The sequence below is a fragment of the Ochotona curzoniae genome, unplaced genomic scaffold, assembly GCF_017591425.1.
Source record: "Ochotona curzoniae isolate NIBS_2020 unplaced genomic scaffold, NIBS_Ocur_1.0 scaffold_4701, whole genome shotgun sequence".
NCBI lineage: Eukaryota > Metazoa > Chordata > Mammalia > Lagomorpha > Ochotonidae > Ochotona > Ochotona curzoniae.
In genome coordinates, this window is record NW_024467122.1 from 77736559 (window position 1) to 77761983 (window position 25425).

The following is a 25425-nucleotide window of genomic DNA, read 5'->3' on the forward strand; positions in this document are numbered from 1 at the left end:
TACAGACTTTGCTTTTTAAAAAAAAAAAAAAAGGAGCAGAGGGTTGAAGAAGAGAAGTTGATCAAAGGAAAAGGACATAGGCAAATTGAAAGACATTTCCACTAGTGACTTACAAAACACATCCAAACTCAGCACAGCTTGCCTGGAGGGCTGCTTGCTTGGATTTTGGCTATGAGCAGCCTGGAAATCTAAGAACCACGCACACCCAGGAGCCTATGGGCAGTACCCTGCTGTCCATCAGGAACACAGCAATGGAACATACTAGCTCTTTCTCATGTTCTCCCCACAGCAGTGCAGGGCCAAGGACTGCCTGACAAAGTCTAAGGAGACGAGAATGCAAGGGCTCTGGAGAAATGGGAAGCCTTAACTCTTTCCCCCAAATCAAGATTTTTAAATGCATTTAAGAAAAAGATAAACAGGGCCTGGCGGCGTGGCCTAGTGGCTAAAGTCCTCGCCTTGAACGCACCAGGATCCCATATGGGCGCCGTTTCTAATCCCGGAAGATCCACTTCCCATCTAGCTCCGTTTGTGGCCTGGGAAAGCAGTCGAGGACGGCCCAAAGCTTTGGGATCCTGCACCCGTGTGCGATACCCAGAAGAAGTTCCTGGATCCTGGCTTTGGATCGGCATAGCATCGGCCATTGCGCTCACTTGGGGAGTGAATCAGAGGACAGAAGATCTTCCTCTCTGTCTCTCCTCCTCTCTGTATATCTGACTTTCCAATAAATAAATAAATCTCAAAAAAAAGAAAAAAAAAAAGAAAGAAAGAAAAAGATAAAGAATGGTACAAAACCTAGATATCACCATGGCTTTCCTAAACTTCAGTGCTTGCCACCAAGGGCGTGCTGCGTGCTAGGCTGTCAGTGTCCCGCACAGGCCGGCGAGGCTCGCTTCACGGGGGACGCCAGCCCCTGCCCGAGTCCTTGGCCCTAAGGGACCCCCACCCACCTCCCTCTCCAGAAAGTCAGATGGCTTCCTGCTCTACCTTCTTTCTCTCCACCTTAAGACTTTCAAAAATTCTTCATCTTCTGTGGGGAAACAAGTACCTTACTGCACTGCTGGTCAGATTGCAGACTTGTGTGGTCAGTGTGGAGGTCCATACGGAGAGTGGCCAGGCAGCTGGAAATTCATCTACCAGAGGACCCAGCAATCCCGCTCCTGGTAGTATATCCAACAGAACCGATACCTAATACGAGAAAGCTACCTGTATCCCTACCTTCACTGCAGCACAATCAACAACAGCAAAGACATGAAAACAACCTAGACGCCCATTGGAAAGAGGACTGGATAAAGAAATGGTGGTACATATACTCCTTGGAATGCTGCTCAGCCATCAGAAAGAATTAAATTCTACCATTTGCAACAAAGTGTTCCCAACTGGAGACCATTATGCTCCGTGAAATAAGCCCATCACCAAAGGACAAATATTGTCTGTTCTCTCTGGTATGAGACAATTTACACCCAAAATACAAAACGAAAAGATATAAATGTAAACGAATATGTACTTGTAATTTCACGAATGAATGGTGGAATGGAGACTGCAGCACCGGGAATCACAGAACTGTGACATGCATCTCCACTCCTGAATAAAAGAAGGTTCCCAATGAAACCGTGAAATACACGGTGACAAGCAAACACTGGACTCTCCATTGCTTGACACATGCAGAGCAGAACACCAGAGCTGAGACTACAGCTGAGAACTGTATGAGTGTGAAACACAGGGGACAATGTGCAGGGGAGATGGGGAGAGAAGGATGGGAGAAGGGGAGGAAACCCTAAACCCGCAGAACTGTAATACAGGAAATCAGCGTTCAAAATTTCTTCCCATTTACTCCTTTCTCTCATTCAAAAACCTCGAGAATGATGTATCAGTGTAGGACAGGTGCATTTTTCACCCATTTTTCCAATCCTCCACTTTTCACGGTCATAACATTAGTTGCATCCTGTCATTGCCCTGTCTGCTTCGGCAGCCCTGTTCTTTCCCAGTGTCGCTCCTGTGCCTTCTCTTGTCTGCTGCATCCATCGTGCTCATCCTTTGTAGACACGCTAGGCCTTTTCAGATCATTCATCCATACGAACAGACCACACTCATTCATTCTCCCGGTGAGTCATATGAAGGACAATAGCCAGTAACAAGTACGGAATGTGGCTCAGTAATGAAAACCAAAATAAAAAATGTCAAGAAATGAAGAATTACCTATATTATTAGTAATTGTTTTTAAGTTAGCAAGCTTTGTATTTTCAAGGCAATTGAAATATATAGGACTGCAAAGTATACACGTCTCATATACATTCCCCCTAGTCTAAAATTCTAATAGCATGTGATATGTAATATTGTCATAACTGATGAACCAACACGGATGGATCACAATTAACTGAATCCGTAATTACATCAGGGCTAACTTTGGACTTGAGTAATCCAGCATGTACCCGCTATTACTCGGATAGGTTACAATTAACTGAACCTGTAATTCTATCAGGGTTCACTCTGGACCCGAGTGGCACAGCATGTGCCCACCGTTACTCACTGCATTTGTTAGCTACGTTAACCTTTTCCAAGAACAAACTTTTTACGGATCCTTTCCATAAAATGTCTGCTTCGTTCTTGATTCATTTGTTTTCCTACTTTCTTCTGGTTTAATATTCTTATACTTAGCAAATTTCTGTTTGCCTCACATGTGGAAGATACACGCACTTCACTATTTCACTATACTGATCTTCGCAGGTTCTCGCAGTTGGCTTGTGGAGGCAGCTCACTCACCAAGCCCACCTCCAAGGCCCCACTGGGTCTGCCCTGCTGGTTCAGTTTGGCTAACCGTCTCTGCTTCTCTCCACGGCCCCTCCCAGGCACCTGCTCACTCCTGATAACAGCCTAGATCAGGGAGAGGAACACCTTTCTGCTTTCCTACCACTAAATAAATTATTACAAGCCCTTTCAACACAGATCCCAGACCTCGCTCCTGTAAGCACCGTTTCATCATGACCCTCAAGCTTAAGTAGTTGTGTGTGTGTGTGTGTGTGTGTGTGTACCTGGTTACCTTTCAGGTCTTCCATAACCGGAAACTGGCTCTACCAGTGTTTTTTCTCCAGCTCAACTCTGCGGACACACCCCACCCCAAACAGCACAACACTCAGCCTTTATCCAAGGGACTTTCCACACCTGACCGTCTCTCTTCCTCCTCTTCAAATCACCCACCTCGGCCACCTCTGAATGAGTCCTTTTGCAGTGAAACCGTAAATAATCACGTATCATCCGGCTTGTTGCAAAAACTCACTTTTGCATTTATAAAGCAATGCAAAGCTGCACAGAACTCCTTCTCCACATCTTTTCTATCTCATTAAATAGCCAGGTAGCTTCATAAATGCAGGAACTATGCTTTACACTTTTGGGCGTCTCTAAACAACACGGCAACTATACAGACACTTCAGAGACAGATACTATTTACTGAAGTACAGCATTTCACAAAACAGGAAAACATACCTTTCCTGCCAGGCGGCTGGAGATGATTCCGTTGCTAGATATGAGGCAGTCGGCCAGCGTAGTTTTTCCTGTTAAAATAACCACATTAGCTTACATGTTTAATTTTTCTTTAAAGACGAAGAAGAATGGATTGCACCTAGAGATTTAATATCTGGTCCTAAGAGTTGGTTTAGCAGAGACTTCATTTGTACCAGTACTGGGCAAGGGAAGGAAAGAGGAGGATTTCAAAGTTGTTGTACTGAAGGCCCAGGTCATCTGTGATGATCTCTGACCCTGTGGGTCTCAGCAACCTCACAGGGAACCTACCGTGCAACTGTGCTGAACCACAGCATGCACTTGAACTTGAGGCAAACTTTATGCAGTGTACAAAGCACACACTTATTAACTGCTAAGGCAAATCAAAGTGTGGACCGCTGCACGACTAACTCACACAGTTCCTACAATCTGTCCTATCAGAATCTGATGTGTATCACAATTATTGTAGCAAACATCCCATGCCTATAGGAACAGATACGCTTATAAGCTTCAGCTCCTGATAGCTCAGAATGGCAACGGGACAGCAATCATTTGTTTACGAAAGAAAATACAGGGAGGCACTCTGGCATGGCGGCTAAGACACTGTTTGGGACGCCCATGTCCATACCGGAATTCATGATCTGAGTGACAGTCACTCTGCTATTTGGCTTGCTACTATCAGACAGTAGAAGGCTTAAGTGCTGGGGCCCTGCCATCCAATAGGAGACCAGATACAGTTGCAGGCCGCAGGTAGTCTGGTCCAGCCCCACATGCTACATCCACTGGTTAATGGAGAGAATACCTGTGTGTGGGTATGCGAGTGTTCCTCTGCGTTTTAAATAAGGACATTAACTTTTTTAAGATTTATTTTTAATTGAAAGGCAGATTTTCCATCCACTGGTTCACATCCCATATGGCTACATCCTAAGCTAGGCCAGGAGCCTCTTCCGGGTCTGCCATGTGGGTGTAGGGGCCCAAGCCCTTGAGCCACCCTCCACTGCTTCTCCAGGCACATCAGCAGGAAGCTGGATCAGAAGTGCAGCAGCCGGAACGTGAACTGGCATCCTTGTGGGACGCTGGTGCCACAGGGTGGAGGGTTAGTTTGTTGAGCCATGGCTCCATCCCCAAAGAAATAAATTTTCAAAAAATAACACAATCTTCGCCATATTTCTTCATGCATGCCTTAAGTGGTCATTGGCCAGCTAATGTGTCTTGATGAAATACTGAACGAAGAAATGAAAAGTTACCTGTTATCTCCCACTGTTTACAACACAGCTTGTGCTTGCAATGAAGGAATCTCAACTGAACTTGAACTGAGGTTATGCAGCAAGGTGGAGGAATCCACTATGGGGGGAGGGGTGTGGGAGGGGTGGGGGGAATCCCCAGTGCCTATAAAACTGTATCACATAATACAATGTTAATGACAATTAATAAAAAAAAAAAAAAAAGAACACAGCTTGTGAGGGCGTCAGCTAGACAGCAGTTTTCACTGCAACCTAGGGCTCAGCTGTAAACCCAGGAATACACTTAAAAATGAAACACTTTTTTAAAAAAGATCTACTTATTTTTACTGCAAAGTCAGATATACAGAGAGGAGCAGAAAGAGAGAGGAAGATCTTCCATCATCGATTCACTCCCCAAGTGGCCACAATGGCTGGAGCCAAGTTGATCCAAAGCCAGAGTCAGGAGCTTCTTTCGGGTTCCCACGTGGATGCAGGATCCCAAGGCTTTCCCAGGCCACAAGCAGGGAGCAGGATGGGAAGCGGGGCTGCAGGGATTAGAACCAGCGCCCATATGGGGTCCCGGAGCATCAAGGTGAGGACTTTAGCCACTAGGCGACCATGCCAGGGTCCAAAGACACACTCACACACTCACAGTTACCATCATTAAACACACTATCGCTGAAGATTATACAACTTGATTTCTAAACATTTATTTACTGACTTATGTGGTAGCCTAGTGGCGAAAGTCCTCAACTTCCATGCACGAAGACCCTATACAGGTGCTGGTTCATGTCCTGGCCACCCTGCTTCCCATCCAGCTCCTTGCTTGTGGCCTGGAAAAGCAGTCGAGGATGGCCCAACACTTTGGGACCCTGCACCCAAGTGGGAGGACCCAGAAGAGGCTCCAGGCTCCTTGGCTTTCAATCAGCTCAGCTGTGAATGTTGTGGTCACTTGGGGAGAGAACCATCGCATGAAGATCTTCCTCTCTGTCTCTCCTCCTCTCTGTAAATCTGCCTTTCCAATAAAAATCAATAAAGCTTAAAAAAAAAAAAAGAAAAGAAAAAGTAAAAGTTACAGAAAGAGAGGGAGAGACATAGAGGAAAAAAAATCTTCATCTGCTAGCTTGATAACCCATATAGCCACAAAGGCAAGGCCTAGGCCAGGCACAAGCCATGACCAGGGGCAGCACCCAGGTCTCCCATAGGGATGGCAGGGGCCCAAGCACTTGGGTGATCCTCTCTCACTTTATTCCAGGACATTAGCAACGAGCTGGATCAAAAGTGGAGCAGCCAGGACATGAACTGGGAGCCCTAAAGGATGCCAGTGTTGCAGTCAGTGGCTTTCCCTACTATGCCACCACCCAGGTCCCAAGAACACACAAGTTCAAGTGACATAAACAGGTAACTTGGTTTAGAACGTCATGAACAGCCGGGGTGAAGTAATAAAAGGAAGGCTTTCCCCTTTGAGGCCAGTCCTACTGCACCCCGGGAGCCTGAGCAAATCTACCGAATCTGCGCCATAGTTCACACTATCGGCCAATCAATCAGTAGGAACACTAAAGAACTGCAAGGCACACTCATTGTCTGTTATGGAATACTCAATTCTAGAGCACCATGGTCCTGCTGCCCCATAAAGGATTCACTCAAACCACAGCAAACGCATACCCTTCTAGAGTATCAACTGTCACGGCCAATCCATGAGGCCACGACAATGTCTGCATGTAAGAGACACTCAATAACTATTTGTTAAATGAATGAAAGGATCGCAGATTTTCTGGACTAGAATGGTTGAATGTAATTCTAAAGAAAGCAGGTAAAGTAAGCTGGTACGCACACTACTGATTACCCATGAGTTAATTCACAAAACAGAAAATACATCTGTCAGATATGAGGGACTATGTGGAGCAGTAACTTAAACTACCTCCTGTAACACCAACACCTCTTTGGGCACTGGTTCAAGTCCCGGCTACTCCACTTCCGATTCAGCTCTCTGCTAACGAGGCAGTGAAAGCAGCCGTAGGTGGCCCAAGTACTGGGGTCCCCACACACACCAGGGAGCCCCGGACAGAGTTCCAGAATCCTGGCTTCAGTCTGGAATCATTTTGGCCACTGTGGCCATTTGGGGAGTGAATCAGTGGATGGAAGATCTTTCTGTAGCTGGAAGTCTGCCTTTCAAATCTTTAAAAATGTGACAAATAGAGTTATAAAAACTCACAAGAACAAGAGTTACTGACTGGATTGTTATATAAAATTTATCTTCAGTTGGCTTCACCTATAAAGTGGCCCAGATCCTTCTGTCCCCTCACTTGCTTCATTCAGTTGTGGCAGTGACAGCACAGCCACCCAGCCTCCTGTCTGTCTTTCAGCCCTTCCAAAGCACTTCTATCAGTCTAGTTCCTTTGCTTTGTGAACTTTTTAAATTGTATTTGAAAGGCAGGGGGTGGGGGGTTAGGAGGGAGGGAGGAAGAGAGATACAGAGAGAACTTCCACCTGCTGGTTCACTCGCCAAATGGCCACAATGGCTGGGGCTGGCTCAGGTCAAAGCCAGGAGTTGTACCTGAGTCTCCGACACAGGTGCAAGGGACCTGACACTTGGGCCATCTCCCACCGCTCCCTCAGGCGAACGGCAAGGGAGCTGGATGGCAAGTGGCGCAGCCACAGCAGGAACCAGGGCACATACAGGATGCCAGCGCTGCAGGCAGCAGCTTAAACTGCTGCACCTTCATGTTGGCCCCTCGTTTTTCTAATAGACTATGTGACATCACTGCGCTTTGTTTTTAGCACCTGATGGCTTCCTATTGCCTAATAAAAGACACTAATGATCGTTTTCAGGATGAGGCATCTTCCTGCCGAGGACCTCGCATTATGATCACACACAACCCTACCCCGTGCAATGTCTTCACCCTGCTGGATACAGCTGCCGCACAGGGACACTCAGGAAGGAAGGGAAATTTGAAAACGGGGTTAGGAGATGCTGGAAATCAGGTAGCCCAACACCAGAGCCTGGCTGGTGCTCAGCCTGCACACAGAGCTCTGGGACGGGGACCCCAGCTGCCTGCTCCCCTTCGGGATGACACCGTGTCTTACGTCACTCTTCCACTCCAATCCCTTTGCAAGCACACACTTCCAACACTGGCCCTCCTTGCCCTCCCAGAGCCTTGGGTCCCCACACACAATTATTTCCTTCTCCTCTCCTGCACATGTTCCTACATAGATATCTGTCCACATCCGTCATCCCCAGGCCCTCGAAGGGTCAGCTCTAAAATTATGTTATCGGGGCCCAGTGCCTTAGCCTGGCAGCTAAAGTCCTCGCCTTGCACACACCGCGATCCCATATGGGTGATGGTTCTAATCCCAGCAACCCTGCTTCCCATCCAGCTCCCTGCTTGTGGCCTGGGAAAGCAGTCGAGGATGGCCCAAAGCCTTGGGATCCTGCACCTGCATGGGAGACCCAGAAGAAGCTCCTGGAAGCTCCTGGCTCCGGCTCAGCTCAGCACTGGTTGTTGCGACCACTTAGGGAATGAAGCATCAGGCAGAAGGTCTTTCCCTGTTTCTCCTTTCTGTAAATCTGACTTTTCAATAAAATAAATAAATCTTAAAAAAAATAACAATAAATAAAATTACATTATCAAGCCTTTTCTTAACCCACCCCTGGCTTCCCACAGAGAAGATCATGTTTTTCTCACACATGTCTAATTTGGTCATACATTACCCCTAAAACCCGCCAAACAGCTAGGTGGTTGCTTCACTCACACATTTCTATCTCCTAACATATGCAGCTAAAATACCTTGAACTTGGCCGATTTCAATAGAAATCTGATACATTCAACTGGGTCCCCTAACAGAGTCTCTAAGGCCGTGTGCAGATGCACTACAAAGCAAGTCATTGAAAGTTGTTTGAAAGGACAGGCCTACGGACCAGTGATTAAACTTGCATCTCCTAGTAGACGGCCTGTTTCCAGCTCCTGGGTCATTTCCTGCTAATGAGGCAGTGACGACACAGCAGCCGGGTTCCTGCTACCCAGAGCAGAGACCTGAATGGACCTGCCAGCTCCTAGCACCTGCCCCTGGCGACCTGGATGGACCTGCCAGCTCCTCGCACCTGCCCCTGGCGACCTGGATGGACCTGCCAGCTCCTCGCACCTGCCCCTGGCGACCTGGATGGACCTGCCAGCTCCTAGCACCTGCCCCTGGCCTTGGGCCGGCATCATGGAATAAGTCAGCAGATGTAAATTCTGCCTCTCTCAAAAAAATCATATTATGATTTAAGAAAAAAAAAAAGAAAAGAAAAAAACAACAGTGGGGGCCTGTGTGCTTGCACTGCGGGTCAAGCTGCCAGCTGAGTGCGACACCAGCATCCCATATGGGATCCAGCTTGTGTCTCTTCTGGCCCATTTCAATCCAGCTCCCAATCAATGACTTGGGAAAAGCAGCAAAGGATAGCTTTGCTCCCACCCACGTGGGAGACCGACAAAAAGCTCCTAACTCCTGGCTCTGGCCTGACCTACCCAGGTTGTTGTGGCCATTTGGGGAGTACACCAGCAGATGCAAGATCTCACTGTCTAACTTTCCAATAGATAAAAGTCTTTTTTTTAAAAAAAAAAATGAATAAATAAAAAATAAGCCAGAAACAAACCCCCATTGTAACAAACACTCAAGCTCTGGATTAAGCAATGTGACTGACATTTTACAAGGGTGAAAATCACATCCATTTCAAAAGCTTTATCGCAAGCTCCTCTGACATCACAGCGGCAAGAAAGAGCTTCCAAAGTTTAAGGATTCACTTCTCGGCAAGCATCACACTCAACTAACCCCCAGCTTCGCTGAGCCGGGCCGTGACACATCCCCTTTGTTACTGAAAGCAGGCTGGCAAAGGATTCTTACCATGGTCGACATGCGCCAAAACACAGATGTTCCTGATGTTGGCGGTGTTTTTCTGGAGTTGGATCATCTTCTCCAAACTATTGAGCACCATGGTTACTTCCGGCCTGTGACTAAACATGAAAAGGGCATTAGGAAGGCCACGGTGGGGTTGGAGGAGTGCGGGAAGAGGCTAAAGGTGGGGGCGACGCTGACAGCCCACGCGGCACCGCAGACCCTGTAAAGCAAGAAGCCAAGGGACGCTGAGGGAGGAGACCCGGCCAGCCCGGCCCAAGGGCAGCGCGAGCATGCAGCGTGCACCTTCCGGGTCCGACGGCCAGGATGAATCATGCAGGGTGCGGAGGGGACCTGGGACGCACAAGGGGAGCCAACTTCTCCGGGCAGGACGTCTGTGCGCCAAGTTGGCATCTCTGCCCCTCTTCTCCACAAGCTTTTCTCCAGGCTCACCCGAGAAGACACCGGTCCCGACCCAGGATAACTTGAATAAAGTTTCGGGGGCACGTGCTGATCTGCCCAGCAGGTGCACTGCGGGTCTTTCACTCCTTTCCAATTTAAAAGCAAGTGGGGGAGAACCTCAAAGGCAGGTACACTCCTGGGCCACGGGCTGGGGTCCAAGAGCTGGGGGAGCCCCAGCCGCTCCCCATCTGGGTGCGCCCCCAACCTGAAGCCCCGTCCCTCCAGGACCCGCGAGCCGGGAACCCACAGCACGGTCTCCAGCAGGGCCGAGGAGCACATCAACCCCTCGCGGGCGATCGTACTCACCGTGTCCCCGCCGCCCGGGCCAGCCGCACCCGACTCTCACAGCCCGACCCCAACACGCGCGTCCCGAAGGCTCCCCGAGTCCCAAACACCCGCGAGCTGGGAGAGGGGGCGGAGCGAGCCGACGCGCAACCTCTGACCCGCGCGCGCGCGCCTCTGACGCCACCGGAAGCGCGTGCCGCGTCCGTCACCAGGGAAACGCCGCGGTTGCCTCGACTACGGCTGAGGCGTTGCGGAAGCTGGCCCCGGCCAAGGGAAGTTGGAGGAAGAGGTCTTGCGAGCGGAAAGCATGAGGAGCTGGTGTCTGTGTCAGATTTGCACCTGCGGGTAAGGAGCCGCCGGCGTGGGGGCGAGCCGGGGCCTAGTGGACATAGCCTTTCCCACCCCGCAGGTGCAAGGACCAGGAGGGCGCCCAGATTTCTTCCCTGAACGTACCTCACACTTGCTGGCTGCAGCAGGGAAGTGTTTTGTTGTTGTTGTTGGCCAGGTAGAGAATATAATGTTTGTCAGTGGCCAGGGTTCAAGCTGGAGCGGGGTGGGATCTGATCAGACCGGGAGAAGTTAAAGGAAAGCTTTACCAAGAATGGCGCACAGCCCTCAGTTCGCGATTCCTGTTGGACTGCTAATAAGTTCAGTTTGCCATCCTGGGAGCCAGACTGCATTCCTACACCCGGCCAGGCTGCACACCTGCGAAGATTTGCCTTGAAACCCAGCCTGCCGCGTGTGAGTGCTCCCTGACAACCATGGAACGCCACCTGTAAACACGGATGCCTTCCTCAGTTCACTGCTCCTAACCTAGGCGTGTGCTCAGCGTTTGCTAAACAAACAGGGACATGCAGGCCCTTCCTAGGAAGGTGTATTGGAAAGGTGTATGGAAAGTGGAATTAAAATATCAGTTGTTTTTGATGAAAAAAAAAAAAGAAAAACAACTTTGAAGTTCATGCATTTTTTTTTTCAAAAGATGCATTTCTCCCGGACTGTTGGACGGCCCCTCGCGTCTGGAATCACCCTCAAGGAAAGCGCTGCTAGAAAGTGGTGTCTCTGCTAGAGTCTTAACAAACCTGCTTTGTAACTAGAGGTGGGCGGGGTGTGAATCTGCAAACCCTGGGGTACGAGATCAGTTAACCTGCTCTTAACTTGTAACCAGCCTGAGCTCCTATAACAGGGAGCAGTGGGGAAACAGCCTTCTGCTAAGGACTCCCCTTTCCTTCATTAGTTTAGTAATCAAAGGATTTAAGGTGTTTTCTTTTTCCTTTTTTTTTTTATACTTAAAATATTTTATTTTGTTTTATGATATAGTTCCACAGGCTGTGGGGTTGCCCGTGCCTTCCCCGAGGTCCCTCCCCCCACTGACTTCCCCTCTAGTTTTACAGTGGATTCCTTCATTAACAGTCATACGTCCATCATGCTGTTATTGACGCGTTTCCCGACAACGTAGGCATGGACATTGTCAGAGAGTCCATCATCTCACTGTTGGGATAGTTTCAGTTCTTTCACTGGGAGTCCGTCTTTGGTCTGTATGCACAGAGACATACAGCACTCTGTCTCCATATCTCAATATGTGTTTCCACTAAACTTCCATTATATATCCTCGAAAACAGCCCACAACAGGGTGAAAATAATACATTTTCATCAACATGAAGTTAACAAAGATGCTACAGAAATAAAAACACAAAAAGGGAATTGAAAACCTTCTTGTAGGAACAGAAGCTAGTGCGTGACCCTCGTGGCGCTGAAGGAAGTACAATTAAAAATTAGATCTTCATTGCTCGTGATGTGTAGCCAGTGTTGAAATGGACATTTGGAGGAAGCGTTGCTGCTGGGCTTGGAATGCTGCCACTGTGCTGTCGGCAGCCACGGAAATGCCCCTTGCTGAAGTTCATGTACTAACTTCCAGAGGGATGCCTTTGCTGTCTGCAGGCCTATGCTCTGGGTACCCACATCACTGGCAAAGTTGGGAGCTAGTAGAGTGTCCCTTTAAGATCTGGTCCCCGCCTGAGACACAGACAGAAACAAAGACCTTCCCCCCATCCAAGCCGCCTTGAATAAGTGAAAAGTACCTGCTTGAAAGAGGGGGGTTAGATGGAAGGAAGTCCTTGGGATTTCAGTAAAGGGCCTTTCCCAGCAGGATCCACAGACAGCCTTGGCCTCCATGAGTTACTTTAGACCAGACTTGGCCACTGGGTGAAGTTTCTATTTCATGTTCAATAGTTTCAAGCATCTCTTAACATTTTTCCTCTCTACAAGTTATATATACAAATTTTCATGCAAATTAAACTGGAATGGAGTATTTAAAAAAAGAAGTTGGGAGTGCCCGGGTGAGGAGGGGGTAGCAATAAGGCTTTGTAACAATCCACTTTGCTCGGAAACCCTTGGGTAAAAAAGGATGGGTGAGCTTTGAGGAAGGTAGGAGGGAGAAAGATGTATAATAGGAAAGAAGGTGGCGGGGTGGCACTTGTCTGTGAAGGCAACCCATTCACACCTTTCCCAGGATCCACCGAAGCCCAGAAATAATTTATCCCATTTAATGGAAGAAAATGTAAAGGAGGTTCATAAGCAGATGAGATTTCAACAGATTTAGACAAGAAGAGGTGGTTATAGGGAATACTGGTGGGTAAGAGACATTGAAGGCAAGAAAAAGGAGCCCAGCACAGTAGCCTAGCAGCTAAAGTCCTTGCCTTGCATGTACCAGCATCCCATATGGGCACCGGTTGTGTCCCAGAGACCCTACTTTCCCTCCAGCTCCCTGCTTGTGGCCTGGGAAAGCAGCCAAGGACAGCCCAAAGCCTTGGGACCCTGCACCTGTGTGGGAGACCTAGAAGAATCAGAAGGAAGTCCTGCCTCCTGGCTTTGGATCAACTCAGCTCCAGCTGTTGCGCTCACTTGGGGAGTGAATCATCAGACGGAAGATCTTCCTCTCTGTCTCTCCTCCCCTCTGTATATCTGACTTTCCAATTAAAAAAAAAAAAAAGCGAGGAAAGGTTCTGCAGTACACACTGGGGCCGCTCTGTCCAGTGGTGCCTCAATAGCCACTGTAGTCCGAAGATACGGTATCCTGGATTTTCCATTTTTCCAAAATCAGGTGACAGTGGGGGGTGGGATGATGGTTTAGTTGTGTTGAAGAACAAAACGTGAACAAACAGTGGAATGTGAAAAGGAAGTGGCAAATCTTGAAGAAGTGAATTTCCTCCATCAGATTACAAAGTAGGCAAGTCAAGGGAAAAGTGGCTGGGAGTTAATAACCTCATCGTGCAAAGCCAGATGTGCAGAAAGACTGTTTAAACTTGGTGAACTAAAAAAAACAAAAAAACAAAAAAAAAACCTTTTCATAGTTTCACTTAAAGATACTTAAAGATACATATACAACCAATTTACAATAAGGAGAGAGATCTTTCCAGCCAGATCTTTACTTGAATGGCACACTACCCCAGATCGCAGCCTTCCTGCCCACCTCATACACTGTCTCTATTCCTGGCTTCGTGTGTGTGTGTGTGTGTGTGTGTGTGTGTGTGTGCTTATGTCACAGTGTGTGTTTCTGATACACTTGTCACTGGCTTCCCAGCAGCCCCCACCTGACCCGCCGCAGGAATGCTCCAGGACAACAGGCAAGTTTGTGCCTTATCTTCGTTAACGCTCTGTCTCTGGAGTCCTTGCACAGCCTGCTCCCTCACTTCGCACCTGCTGAAGGAGTGAACTACCAGACAACCCCAAGAGGTCGAAGTGAGACATTGTCTGCTTTGAGAGTTAAAGGACGCCGAGCAAGATGCTCATAAAAGAACTTCACAGATGTGGCTCCCGGCAAAGATAAGAAGAAAGAAGATGCTGCTGTGGGGAATTGGAAAGGGGGAGACAGGAGATGTCTACTTTCTTTTTACAATAGCTCCGCCGCTGTGGGGTGTGTTAACTCTGTGCTGCTGGAGAGTAAAAGCAATGACAACTGTGGGAGTTTTGAATTCTGTCACTCAGTGCAGCTCTTTAAGAAGCGCCGTGTACCCCGCAGGTTTACTAGAGTGGCCTAGGACACTCCCTCTTCACAGTTTCTTGTACTAGTTGTTCATGCTAGCCCATCAACCTCCAAAAACCTGACCTCTGGTCTTCCTGTGGAGTCACTTGGTCCAGGTACAATTCATGGTTCTGATTGACCTCCAGAGCCTGTACCTCGCTTCCGGGATTTGCTTTACCCGGGTGTGCCATTCTGCCACCCATCATTTCACAATTGTCAGTCTTCCAGCAGCCACATCATTCTGAGCAACAGCAACTTCTCAGTTTGTTTGGGGATTTTAGTTACCGGCAACACAGATAGCCACCCGTTCCTGTTAGTTTAGGCACAATGGAATTTATTAAGGCATATATATAGTTCAGTTGGAACAGAAGCAAAAGCCATTTTCAAAATAAGCTTCCAGGAAATAATCCCAGAAATCTCGCCACAGAGCTGGGCTGCCAAGGGAGCCCCTATCTCGGCCACAATCAGAAAACTGCAACACAGTCGTTAAGTTCCAGAACTCACTCAACTCCTGCCAAGGTCAGGAGGCTGCCAGACCACCTCGCAAATAGGCCCAGCAGCCGCTGCCTCCAGACGCCTGTGCTTCAGCCACAGTCTACGCACACAGGACGGCCACTGCACATTGCCTCTCTGTCTCCTGTGACCATCCAACAGGCAAAGTCTAAATCGCACATGGATGCTGTCTGCAAGGGGTCTGGGAGCTTCACCTGGTAGCTCTTGAGCCCCTGTGCTCCAACAGGACAGTCAGATGAGAGGGGAACCAGAGCTTCCACCACCGAAGGGTTCACTGTAATTGTTGTTTCTGAAAATACTGCTGCAGAAGAAACTGCCCGGCTTGTTCATATGCCACCTGGGGAGCGCATGGCCAGTGTTGGGACGCCTGGCTCTGGTTTCAGCACCCCCTCCTGATACCAACTTCTTGTTCATTCTCCCGTTGCGAGGCAGCAGGTGACGGCCCAAGTAGTTGAGTCCCTGCCACACACAGAGGAAAGCGGCCCAATCTCTCTCTGTATCTTCCTCTTTACCTTTCAAAAATGAAACAAAAAAAAAATTAAAAACTAAACAGATTCTGAATGTATTAGAAGGCTTTGATTAAAATGCAGTGACTACAGACTATTTTTGAAGGCTAAGTAATCTTTCAATTTCTTTGTTTGCACAGGCGGCACCATTGCCCACACGGAACCACGCGGATTTATGAAAACTCTGGCGTATTCTGCCCCACAACTGAATATTTGGAGAACTACCCTGTGCATGGCAGTGTCCCTCCATGTCAGAGTCTTAAACCCAAGCAGGAATTCCGAGCATGCCGTGAGAAAATGGACGGAATAACTACGTTTAAGTAAATATTGAACAGTTATTTGTTTTGCGTCTCTTCCTCCCAACTCTTCCGGTCTAAAAGTTTGCTAGTGTTTCAGTTGAAACAAGTTGCTTGATTGAAGTTGAATCCACCCTCAAGAAGCAAGGAAGTAGTTAAGTCACAACTTGGGGAAAACAAAACAAAACAAAAAAAACAAAAAAGGAAAGATGAGAATTGAATTCAGTTGAAGAAGAGTGACAAAAAAAAGTGGGGAAAAGTTCTATTTTTTTTTTTTAGCCTCCTAAAAATACCTCCGACTCAATCGGCCTTCCACCATCACGCACTGGAGGGATGCAGGGGCGTCCTGGTTGCTGTGTCTTTACTGCAGTAGCTCTTGCTTCTCTGCTCTGTTCTCAATAATTTAGTCTGCCAAGATGGTCTTTTTAGGATGCAAATCTATTCCTGCTGCCTGCTTACTTAAAAAATGCGGGTTTAGGAACATGAACTGAAGCAATTCGAGTGAGCTGTTACGAAAGCTTTGGGTATGATGATGAGGAAAACGGTTGGGTCTGAGAGCCGCTGAAAGGCAAAGCTGATACAGGTTGTAACATAGACTAGCCATGAGGGGGTGCTCTGCTAAAATATGGATCTGCAAAAAGGGCCAGACTGTTGATGGAGCGGCTCACTCATGTGATCCACGGCATTTTGAGTTTGGAGGTGCTGATGAATATTCAAGAGCCCTTTATAGACTCCAGTATGGAGCCTAGAGAAGAGGGCCGAGGTTCTGAGATGCGAGAGTCACTCCCAGGAAGGCAGAATGGAAGTGAAGTGTGAGAACAGAGTTCCAAGAGCAAACATTGGACAAGGATGGGAGCATGCATTGGAAGGTAAGGAGAGACAGTGAAGAAGGCAGGGAGAGAGAATCTGCTGGAAAAGAAGCGGGGGTCCTGTCTGTGACTGCTGGAGAGGCCGAGTCAGACGAGGGTGGGTGGCATCCCACAGACGCCCCTGTGCACCTGACGGCTGTGTCAACCCAACCTGACACAGGTTGTAAAGGTTGGTTGAAGCAGGTAAAAACATAAAATCAACCAATCCAAGAAGGTAGGTTGTGAATAGAAGCAATTGGGTGAGTTTTTATTTTATGACTGGAGTTTTCAATTCTGACTTATTAGGACTTAATCATAAATAAGTGATACAGCCAATAGGGTCCAGAAGAAAAAGTGACCTGTGGAAATTTCCAGTAATAACACTAGCAGTGTCATAATACTCTTACCATACACCAAGTACTCTTCCAAGCATATACTCTGATGAATGTATCTGTAAAATAACAGATGATGTCTCGTACATATGGAAACTGAAATGGAATAGCTAAGTTGTCCAAAGTCATGCAGCTATCGAATGCCAGAGCCAGGCTCCGGAACCAGGCAGCCTCATTGGTCTGGGGCTAGAGTCTCTGCCATTCCAGCAGACCATGTTGGCATTGCCCCTCTCTGTCTCAGAAGGTTCCATGATGCCCAGGGTGGCTGATTTATCCTCTGGCTCCCATCCATGGCAAAGCCTTCTATGAGATCCAGAGATGCATCAGAGCCAACGTCCATAACACGAATGTGATTTATGACTTAAAAGTGGGGTGACTGATCTTGTGACAATAAACAGGAAGGTGGCATTGTTCAATGAGAATACAATAGGCCAGATAATTTACTATACTCCTCAGGTAGGATTCAGAGGAATTTTCACCAAATAAAACCAGGGAGGTGACTAGAGCTCTGAAAATTTACAATTTCATCAAGACTGTCATCAAAGATTGCCTTCCAGGTTACACAAATTCAATTACTTGAAGATTTTATTTATTCAACATCAAAATAATAGAAAATCTATTGTAGTGATGTTTTTTAAAGACTAGATTTTTATTTACTTTTCTCAAGCTATGTATTTACTGGATAGGACCTTTCGGAGGTAATTCACTTGAGGAGTTTTTTGTTTTTTGTTTTTTCAATATCCACTTATTTAATTTTATTTGAAAGGCAGATTTATGTAGAGAAGGTGAGACAGAGAAATCTTCCATCCAATGGTTCACTCCCCTAATGGCCACCGTATCAGGAGTTGAGCTGATCCAAAGCCAGGGGCCTGGAGCTTCTTGCAGGTTTCGCACACAGGTGCAGGGGCCCAGGGACTTGGGCCATGTTCCACTGCTTTCCCAGCTTCTAAATGCACAGGAAGTGGAGCATCCAGGTCATGATCTGGCACCCTTCCAGGAGGCATCATGGTGCTGCCCCCTACTTGTCTTTTAGAATTAACTTTTTAACTATCACCATTTTAATATCTAATGGCTTTCCAAATAAGAAAAAAAAAAAAAAGAGAGAGTCTGGAAGTTTTCAGTATTGCATTAAAAGAGTTAGGAATAAAAGAACCTGTGAGGCTTATGTTTCAAATTTCTGTATTTCAGATCGGATTATCGTCCTTATGAAGTAGTCATACAGCCTCGCCACGTGCCAGAAGAATATAAACCCAAGCCAGGAAAGATCGATCTTGGTACCACCTATAAGCGGGATTTTAATTCTTATAAAGTGCAGCCTGTGGCAATCGTCCAGCCTCAGGAGAGAAAACAAGTGAGAAAAGGAAAGCTGGACACGCTCCCAACCTATAAAGGTAACTTGCCATTTCAAAAGCAAAGGAGCCAAAGAGCACACTTTACTTCCAGCTTTGACATCCAATACCAAATGAAAGTTTTAGTGCCTTGCCGGAGTTAGCTCTGACGGCAGAGGAAAGAACATTTGTCTCTGGTCAAAAGAACATTTTACAATCAGGAGCACTGGGGCGGGCAGGTAGGGGAACAATTTTCATTTGCTTCATAGGGAGTTAAGAAACCCTGATTCCTTTCTAAATTCAGCCACTTAGTTTTCTAGATCTCAAAACACACGTATATTTCAAAAGAATAACAACAACAGCAAAACCAAGCGTTAGTGTCGTATCTGTTACTTTGGGTTAGCATTTTCCTTTCTTCCCATCCTAGAATGAGGTGGAACTCTACTGGAAGTCCCGGGCTCTTTGAGAAAGTCAAAGTTCTGAACCAGGCTATACAGCAAGAGCGTTGGCAGATGGAGAGCCAAATGATGGCTTTTATAACGAGCGAGGCCAGAGTGGAGCATCACGTGCCCCTCTGTCGGTGGGTGGCTTCTGATGCGGAGGCTGAGGATGGGGGAGGCTGAGGACGGGATGGGCTTCTCCGCCCTTTGGCAGAGGCACTGGGTGGCCGCGTAGGGGCCTGCCCCTCTGAGACTTCCAGCGTAAGACGAACCATCAGAATACCTCTGCCCTGCCAGCGACTGACTTGGAGGAAGAGTTTTTTGGGCAATGCGTAGTGGAATTTTCTTTCCAAAAGAAGAGCTTCTAAAATCCTACCTGATTTTAAAATACTCTATTACTTTTGGGGGAGAGGATCTTAATTTTTTTTTTTTCTTAACTGTTTTGATCTCCAATATTATCTCCACATTTTCTTTTCCCACCACTATAATTGCATTTATAGGCTATGAGCTTTGCATTAGTTTGTGTGAGGTGCCTGGATGGATGTGTGAGAGTGACAGCATCTACAGAGTAAGATTCAAATTTTAATTAGGTATTAGATGAACACCTATTTTTCCCCTTAAATTTCACTATTGTTAGTCAGTGGGCAGAGTGTGTGCTATCCGCATACTGCAATCTATAAGCTCACGTATTGAAGAGGTCAGGAACGGTGCTTTTTCCTTATGCTGCAATTATAAGACTACACACATAGTGAACATCACCAAATATACTGTGTAGGAATTGCTAAGATCTTGAAATGCATAAAAGTCAGTTTACTATGAAGTTTGCCATAAAAGATAATGAGAATGACTGATGCTAATTCATTTAAATTACGTCACTTGTATACCATAGTAAGATTTTCCCTGTTTTCCCCTTAACAAGAATCAATATTAAACTGACCATGGATGTATTCACACACGGCACACCTGTGCACGTTATTCCTATGGATTCCCATCATTCATGGCTGAGGAATTCTGGGCGCCCTCTAGCGGTCACACTCCTAAAATGTCCTGGTGAAGACAGGCTAACATTGGGATTTCCAGCTTTGTAGGTATGTGCCAGTAGAACTATGATTTCATTCTTGCGTGTGACTGTACTGCAGGTACCTACTTAAGGGCAGTTGTATTATCTGAACTCTCAACAGGGAGATGCTTTTTATTTTACTATTGTCTAAAAGTCAGTGGACAAAGGAAAAGCAAAAATGGAATATGATTATGAAAAACATCCTACAATCTAGTCAGCAAGGCAGCATTTGGATTCTGCAGATGTGAGGTGTGGTTCTGTGCAATAAAAGGCAGATACAATTCAACAGAAATGGCCTTAGTAGCTGCAGCTCAAAAATGCACGCATGTTAAAACATACATGATCCAATAGCTTGGTATTCAATTGAAGTAATACGTCTTAGGGGCTAACCTGCTCCGTACCAGCCATGCTAAGGACTACAGAAGTCTGGCTCGCAGCATGGTTTAGAAGCTTTGTAATTTGTAACCACAGAGATAAAAGATCCACACGTTGAAAACCATGAAATAGTGAAAGTAACAGAAGAGGAAATAAACATCTGGAAAACCATCTTGTGCTCATTGGTTGAAAGAATTAACACTGTTGGAATGAACGTGGCTCTGAAAGCCATCCCAAGCTCAGCAGCTCCTGTGAAGATTCCAGCAGCAAGAACAACCCTAAAACCCATAGGGGACGAAACTGGAGACATCATACTTCCTCATTTCAAATTACCTTACAACGCTAGAGTAATCAGAATAGTACGGTACAACTGGAATATGAACTCACGTAAGGACCAGCAGAGCAAAGCGGAGTGCCCTGAAGTACACACAAGCCTACAGTCAATTCATTTTTTAACCAAGTTACCAAAAAATACACAATAGAGAAGTTGAATAAATGGGGTTGTGAAGGCTGAATAAAACTTGACCCTCATGTATCATATACCCAAATCAACTCAAAATGCATTAGAGACTGAGATATAAACCCTAAAACCAACCAACCAAACAAACAAAAAAACCCTTGAAGAAAATACGGGAATATCCCTTGAATTTTGCAATAACTTGTTTTTTTTTTCCCCAAATTTTACCACAAGCACAGGCAACAAAAAGAAAAATGAACAGTTGGGGTTACATCAAGCTAAAAAGCTTCCTGTACAACAAGGAAATGTCAAAATGGAAGAGAACAGATTAGGAAAAAATATTGAAAACCATGCATCAACCACAAGATTAATATCCAAAATGCATAAAGAACTCACACAACTTATATTCTATTTTAGACCTAAAATTATAGTTGAAATGCCAATAGGGTAATAATGGAATATTATTCTAAAAGGAAATAAGGGTATGGGATAAATATGAGAAAAATAAAAAAGAAATAGCAGCATAGACAACTTAGGCTAACTCTTTCATTACATTAAATGTAAGTGAATAATCCATTAAAACTCAAAGAGTAATCTTTTCTATACTGAAAATATTCTAAAAAGCTTTTGCTGGTAATTTATAACGTAGAAAAATGAGTAATTTCTTTTGGCAAAACAAAATTTATAAAACTAAAGAAGAAAGTAAAAGCCAAAATAGTTCTATATCTGCTCAAGAAATTGGATTTGCAAAGTTGTCAGTGTAATTTGGAATTCTTAACCATAAAGAAAAGTCCAGAATGTTTGTGTTGTGTGTTGGATCCTGGAGACAGCTCAGTCCTGGCCATTGCGCTCACTTGGGGAGTGAATCAACAGATGGAAGATCTTCCTCCTTGTCCCTCCTCTCTGTATACCTACATTTTCAGTACAAATCAATAAAATCTTTAAAAACAAACAAATAAATGGACTAACCCAGGGTTAGTCAATGAGAAAGAAAAATAAATGCAGAAAGCAAGGCGGAGCGCTACAAGCTGTGACAGTGACTGTGGTTGAGGTGTACTGAGTCTTGGTTCATCCAGGGCACTGCCAAACACAGATGTCTTGTAGGAGGCCGCATGCAAGTGTTTGGTGTTCGGAGGAAGGGCTGCAGGGGAGATTCCCGTTCGGGAGTCATCAGCTAGTTCTCAGTGTGCAGGAGTAGGTTAGTGGTGTATAGATGGCAGTAATTTCCCCCTGGCTGTTTTTAAAACCTGCTTCCAAATCCTCCACACCTCCACACCGCAGGGAGCGCAGGCAACTTCTGTCCTCAGAGAAGAAGCTACACAGCCCCCTGCATTGCGGTGAGGGAAACCGGGCTATGGGTGCAAACGGGGAGACAGCCTGCAGCCACCCCACGGGACAGAGCGGCTCAGGAGACAGCAGACTTCCTCTCTCCGAGTTAGTGGCCAGGCTCGAGAGCCAAGAGAAGACTGGGACGTTGTCGATGTATACATGGAATGGTAGTCATGACAGTTCTAGAACACGGCGATCGGAGCATCTGTGTTTGGGCATTGTCACAAGGAGAAAGTCAGCCTTCTACCCCCATCTAGCAGTGACATTCATCCTAATGTACACTGTCCACCCTCTTAGTCTCCGAAATCTTTTCTTGTTTGATTTAGTCTCCAAACTCCTGTTCCCTTTTCTGAAAGCCGAGGCTGGCGTTGGTGGAGGAGAAACATCCAGGCCCGTGTCCTCCCTTACATCTTCCTTCTTTCGGTCTCTCTGGCGGCAAGGGCTGCACCTGTGTGATTGTGTGGAACTGTGGGCCTCCCTTGACACCTGTGACTTTCGTTTGGGAGTTCTGTGCTTGATTTGCGAGGAACGGCCAGTGCTTTTTGGGACACCCGATGAAGAAGAGACCCTGGTGAAGCTGCAGGAAGTGGGAGAAAAGGGAGCGGGAGATCGGCGCCCCATCCAGCAATGCGGTCAACGGTGCGGTCTCTCACACCGCGTCTTCACTCTTCTTTACAAATCTGCCCCGGGACCACTGTGCTAGCCAGCGGCTCCCCCTGCCTGTTCATCTTTTCTGTTTCTTCTACAAGTCTGTTTTGAAGAGCATTTCAGCGGACTGTGGCCCTCCAACTCTACTTCATACAGTCTTTCAGGTTCATCTCTTCGTCCGGAGTATTTGTGATCAACTTGAGGTGTGCAAAGATTAGACTGCTTGATCTAATTCCTCTTTCCTCGCCAGGAAGTCCCTGCCAGCATCATGAATGTCTGCTCTTGGGCCAGGTCACTGCTCTTATCCAGACACCAATGAGCCGAGTCCAAAACTCGGCCATTTGGTCAGAAATATCTATGGATGAGGAACTTCTCTCTTTGAAGGAAGTATCCACATAAAGGCATTCCCATCATAAGCATTTGAAGTTTGACCTTTTCCTGTGCACATTGCACGGGCTGTATAGTCCAGATTTTCATGCAGTGCCTAGTGTAAAAAAAAACAAAAAACAAAAAACAAAAAAAAACCCCTCAATCTTTTATAACTTAATTTTCATACTTAAGAATACATACTTCTGAGTGAAGCCAGTTCCACGGTATTTCCCTAGTCACTGTTTATCTCATCTAGCAATGGAACACCTCTGTGACCTTAAATGGAAATGTAGACACTCTCCGTCTCTGTTCTAGGCAAGCTTCACGAAGCAGGCTAAAGGGCAGCAGAAGGAAAAGAGAAGTTTATTTTGGTGCAAAAATTTTGAAACCCAGGCTTCATTTTTTTTTTCCCCGTAATGTGTATTTCCCATGGAATTCCTAAACTTGTAAATCTACACAACTTTCAGGTTGAAGCCAGGCCACTTTCTGAGACAGCACATGTAGCCCTCTTCTCTCTGTCAAGAGTCATGGAAGGTTTCGTGTATTAAAATGGAAAGCTGGGGATGGGAAAGTAGAAGTACAGCAGAAAGAACAAAGCTGAAGGGAATCGCAGGAACTTCACACTTGGTCCTGGTCTTGAGCTTCCCAAGGAGACCCAAGGGCGTCTGGCAGTGAGGGAAGTCCTGATCTTAGAAGCTGGTGGTTTTCTCTGTCATTTTAAAACTATTTGTTTAATTTTTCAAGATGATTATAGAGCCTGGGATATTCAGAAAAGTGAACTCTGTAAACCAGAAGAAGCGTATCATCCCCCTACTGTGAAATTTGGAAACGCAACCACATTTCAGGATGATTACGTTCCCCAGGAGATGAGACCGAGGCAAAGTTTTAAACCCTCCCCGGTGGTGAGAAGATCGGTGGCTCCTTTCAATGGCGACACCAGTCACCGCCTGGATTACGTACCCCGTCCGCTGGAATTCAAGTTGGCAAAGCCTAAAGAAGTTTACATGCCAAGCGACCAGCCCTTTGAGGACCTCACGACCCATCGGTGTGACTTCCAGGGCCTTGCTGGTGAGATGGCTAAAATCTGCAAGCCTGCAGACACCAGAGTGACCCAAAAGGCGCAATTTGAAAACAGCACCGAGTCCCGGGACAGATTCCAGCCATGGGAAATCCCGCCCCCCAAAGTGAAGAAAGTGGCCGAGTACTCGCCTCCTGCAGGAGTCATGCAGCTACACAGCACCAGCCACCTCGACTACGTGCCCTATCAGGCCAGCCGTGTGGTCCCCATCCGGCCGATTTCCCATACAAGAAATAGCTCTTCTCCTTTCCAAGGGAAAAGCACCACGCAGGAAGATTTTCCAGCCTGGGAAAGTTGCCGTCAAGGACTCATTAAACAGCAGCAGCAGATCCCCAACCCAACCGGAAAATTTGATGGTTTGAGCACTTTCCGATCTCACTACGTGCCGCATGAACTGATTCCGACAGAGAGCTGCAGACCCTTGAACGTGGCCCTGAAGAGTGCCGCTCCCTTTGAGAACGTCACCACGTACTCCGTAGAGTACTCGCCCAAGAAACAAGAAGTCTGCCCAGCTGCCTACCCCTCTCCTCCAGGCTATGTGTTTGAAAACACCAATTCCCAGGGTCACAAATTCTTCCGCAAGGTCATACCCGCCGTGAAAGCCTTCTAGTCATCACAGCACGCAAAAGGAAGTAAACTTGCGAGATGTTGGCTTCCCAAGGGAAAATTCCATTTTCTTAGAGTGAAAAAAGAAAAATATCATTTCTTAGATGTTTAAGCAAGAAAATTATGTTATAGATTTCATTCTGTGTTGATAATTTAATGTTATGTGTTTCTGAAGACTGCATAATGAACTTACCATATGAACTGTTTTAATATGCAGCCAATTGTTCAGCCCCCGTCTGTTCTCTTTCTTCTGTTTACAAATATGGCAGTTATTTGGTTATTTGCATACCAGGTGTGTTCCATCAAGCAAGGGAAGACTGTCTAGGATGACACAGGGATTCTACTTTTATAGCAATAGGATCATTTTCTTCATGCTGCAGAGAGACCAGTGTGGCCTGAGCCTGTCGAGCTCGGGCTGGTCTTCAAGACTGCCTCACTGCTCTCCCTCACATTCAAGCCACTAAGGAAAAACTGCAGATGGGAACCAGGGGACCTGGATCCAGCACCAACGGCACCTGTTTCTGTTTGTGTCACTTGAGGCAAGCAACTCATGTCGTCCATCAGCCTCTGTTCTGCGCCTCAGATCCTCTGTGCTACATCTCAGTCCAGCAGGTTAAAGAATAAATGGAAGGCATTGTTTCGCACCCGTTGTCTCCTTTTGAAGTTGATAGTCATGATCTGAGCTGCAGCCTGGATTGCCAAGCCCTCCTAGTTCGCTCTGAGTTTCTGATTTGTCGTGGATCCTTCTTTGGTTCAGATTGAACAATTTTTAATATTTTCCTCATGTTTGCTGCACCTGTAAGCGTTTTACATATATGT

The 25425-nt window shown here is 46.5% G+C and overlaps 2 protein-coding genes across 3 annotated transcripts in view; one reads left to right on the forward strand and one right to left on the reverse strand.

Moving 5' to 3' along the window:
• Positions 1 to 10449, reverse strand: part of EFL1 (elongation factor like GTPase 1) — a 123148-nt gene extending 112699 nt beyond the window's left edge. The window contains exons 1-3 of the mRNA XM_040968595.1: positions 10362 to 10449; positions 9603 to 9712; positions 3481 to 3548 (exon numbers count right to left, since the gene is read on the reverse strand). Coding sequence (XP_040824529.1) covers positions 3481 to 3548; positions 9603 to 9693 — 159 coding nt within the window. The 5' untranslated portion in view covers positions 9694 to 9712; positions 10362 to 10449. The remainder of the gene's footprint in view (positions 1 to 3480; positions 3549 to 9602; positions 9713 to 10361) is intronic.
• Positions 10450 to 10572: 123 nt separating this feature from the next.
• On the forward strand, positions 10573 to 24610 carry SAXO2 (stabilizer of axonemal microtubules 2). 2 transcript variants are annotated; one of them, XM_040969835.1, is made up of 4 exons: positions 10573 to 10685; positions 15521 to 15700; positions 18105 to 18307; positions 23667 to 24610. In XM_040969835.1, the coding sequence occupies exons 1-4, from the start codon at positions 10648 to 10650 to the stop codon at positions 24608 to 24610; spliced, it is 1365 nt and encodes a 454-aa protein (XP_040825769.1). In that variant the 5' UTR covers positions 10573 to 10647. The 2 variants fall into 2 exon arrangements, with proteins under 2 accessions (XP_040825769.1, XP_040825770.1); XM_040969836.1 differs by lacking the exon at positions 15521 to 15700 and having other exon boundaries at positions 10639 to 10685.
• Positions 24611 to 25425: the final 815 nt, after the last annotated feature.

Excerpts from the sequence above, each read along its gene's own strand:
- SAXO2 (XM_040969835.1), top strand. The coding sequence starts at position 10,648 with ATGAGGAGCTGGTGTCTGTGTCAGATTTGCACCTGCGG. Across the intron at positions 15,701-18,104 it reads GACGGAATAACTACGTTTAA|ATCGGATTATCGTCCTTATG; the intron begins GTAAATATTGAA and ends TCTGTATTTCAG. Across the intron at positions 18,308-23,666 it reads CACGCTCCCAACCTATAAAG|ATGATTATAGAGCCTGGGAT; the intron begins GTAACTTGCCAT and ends TAATTTTTCAAG.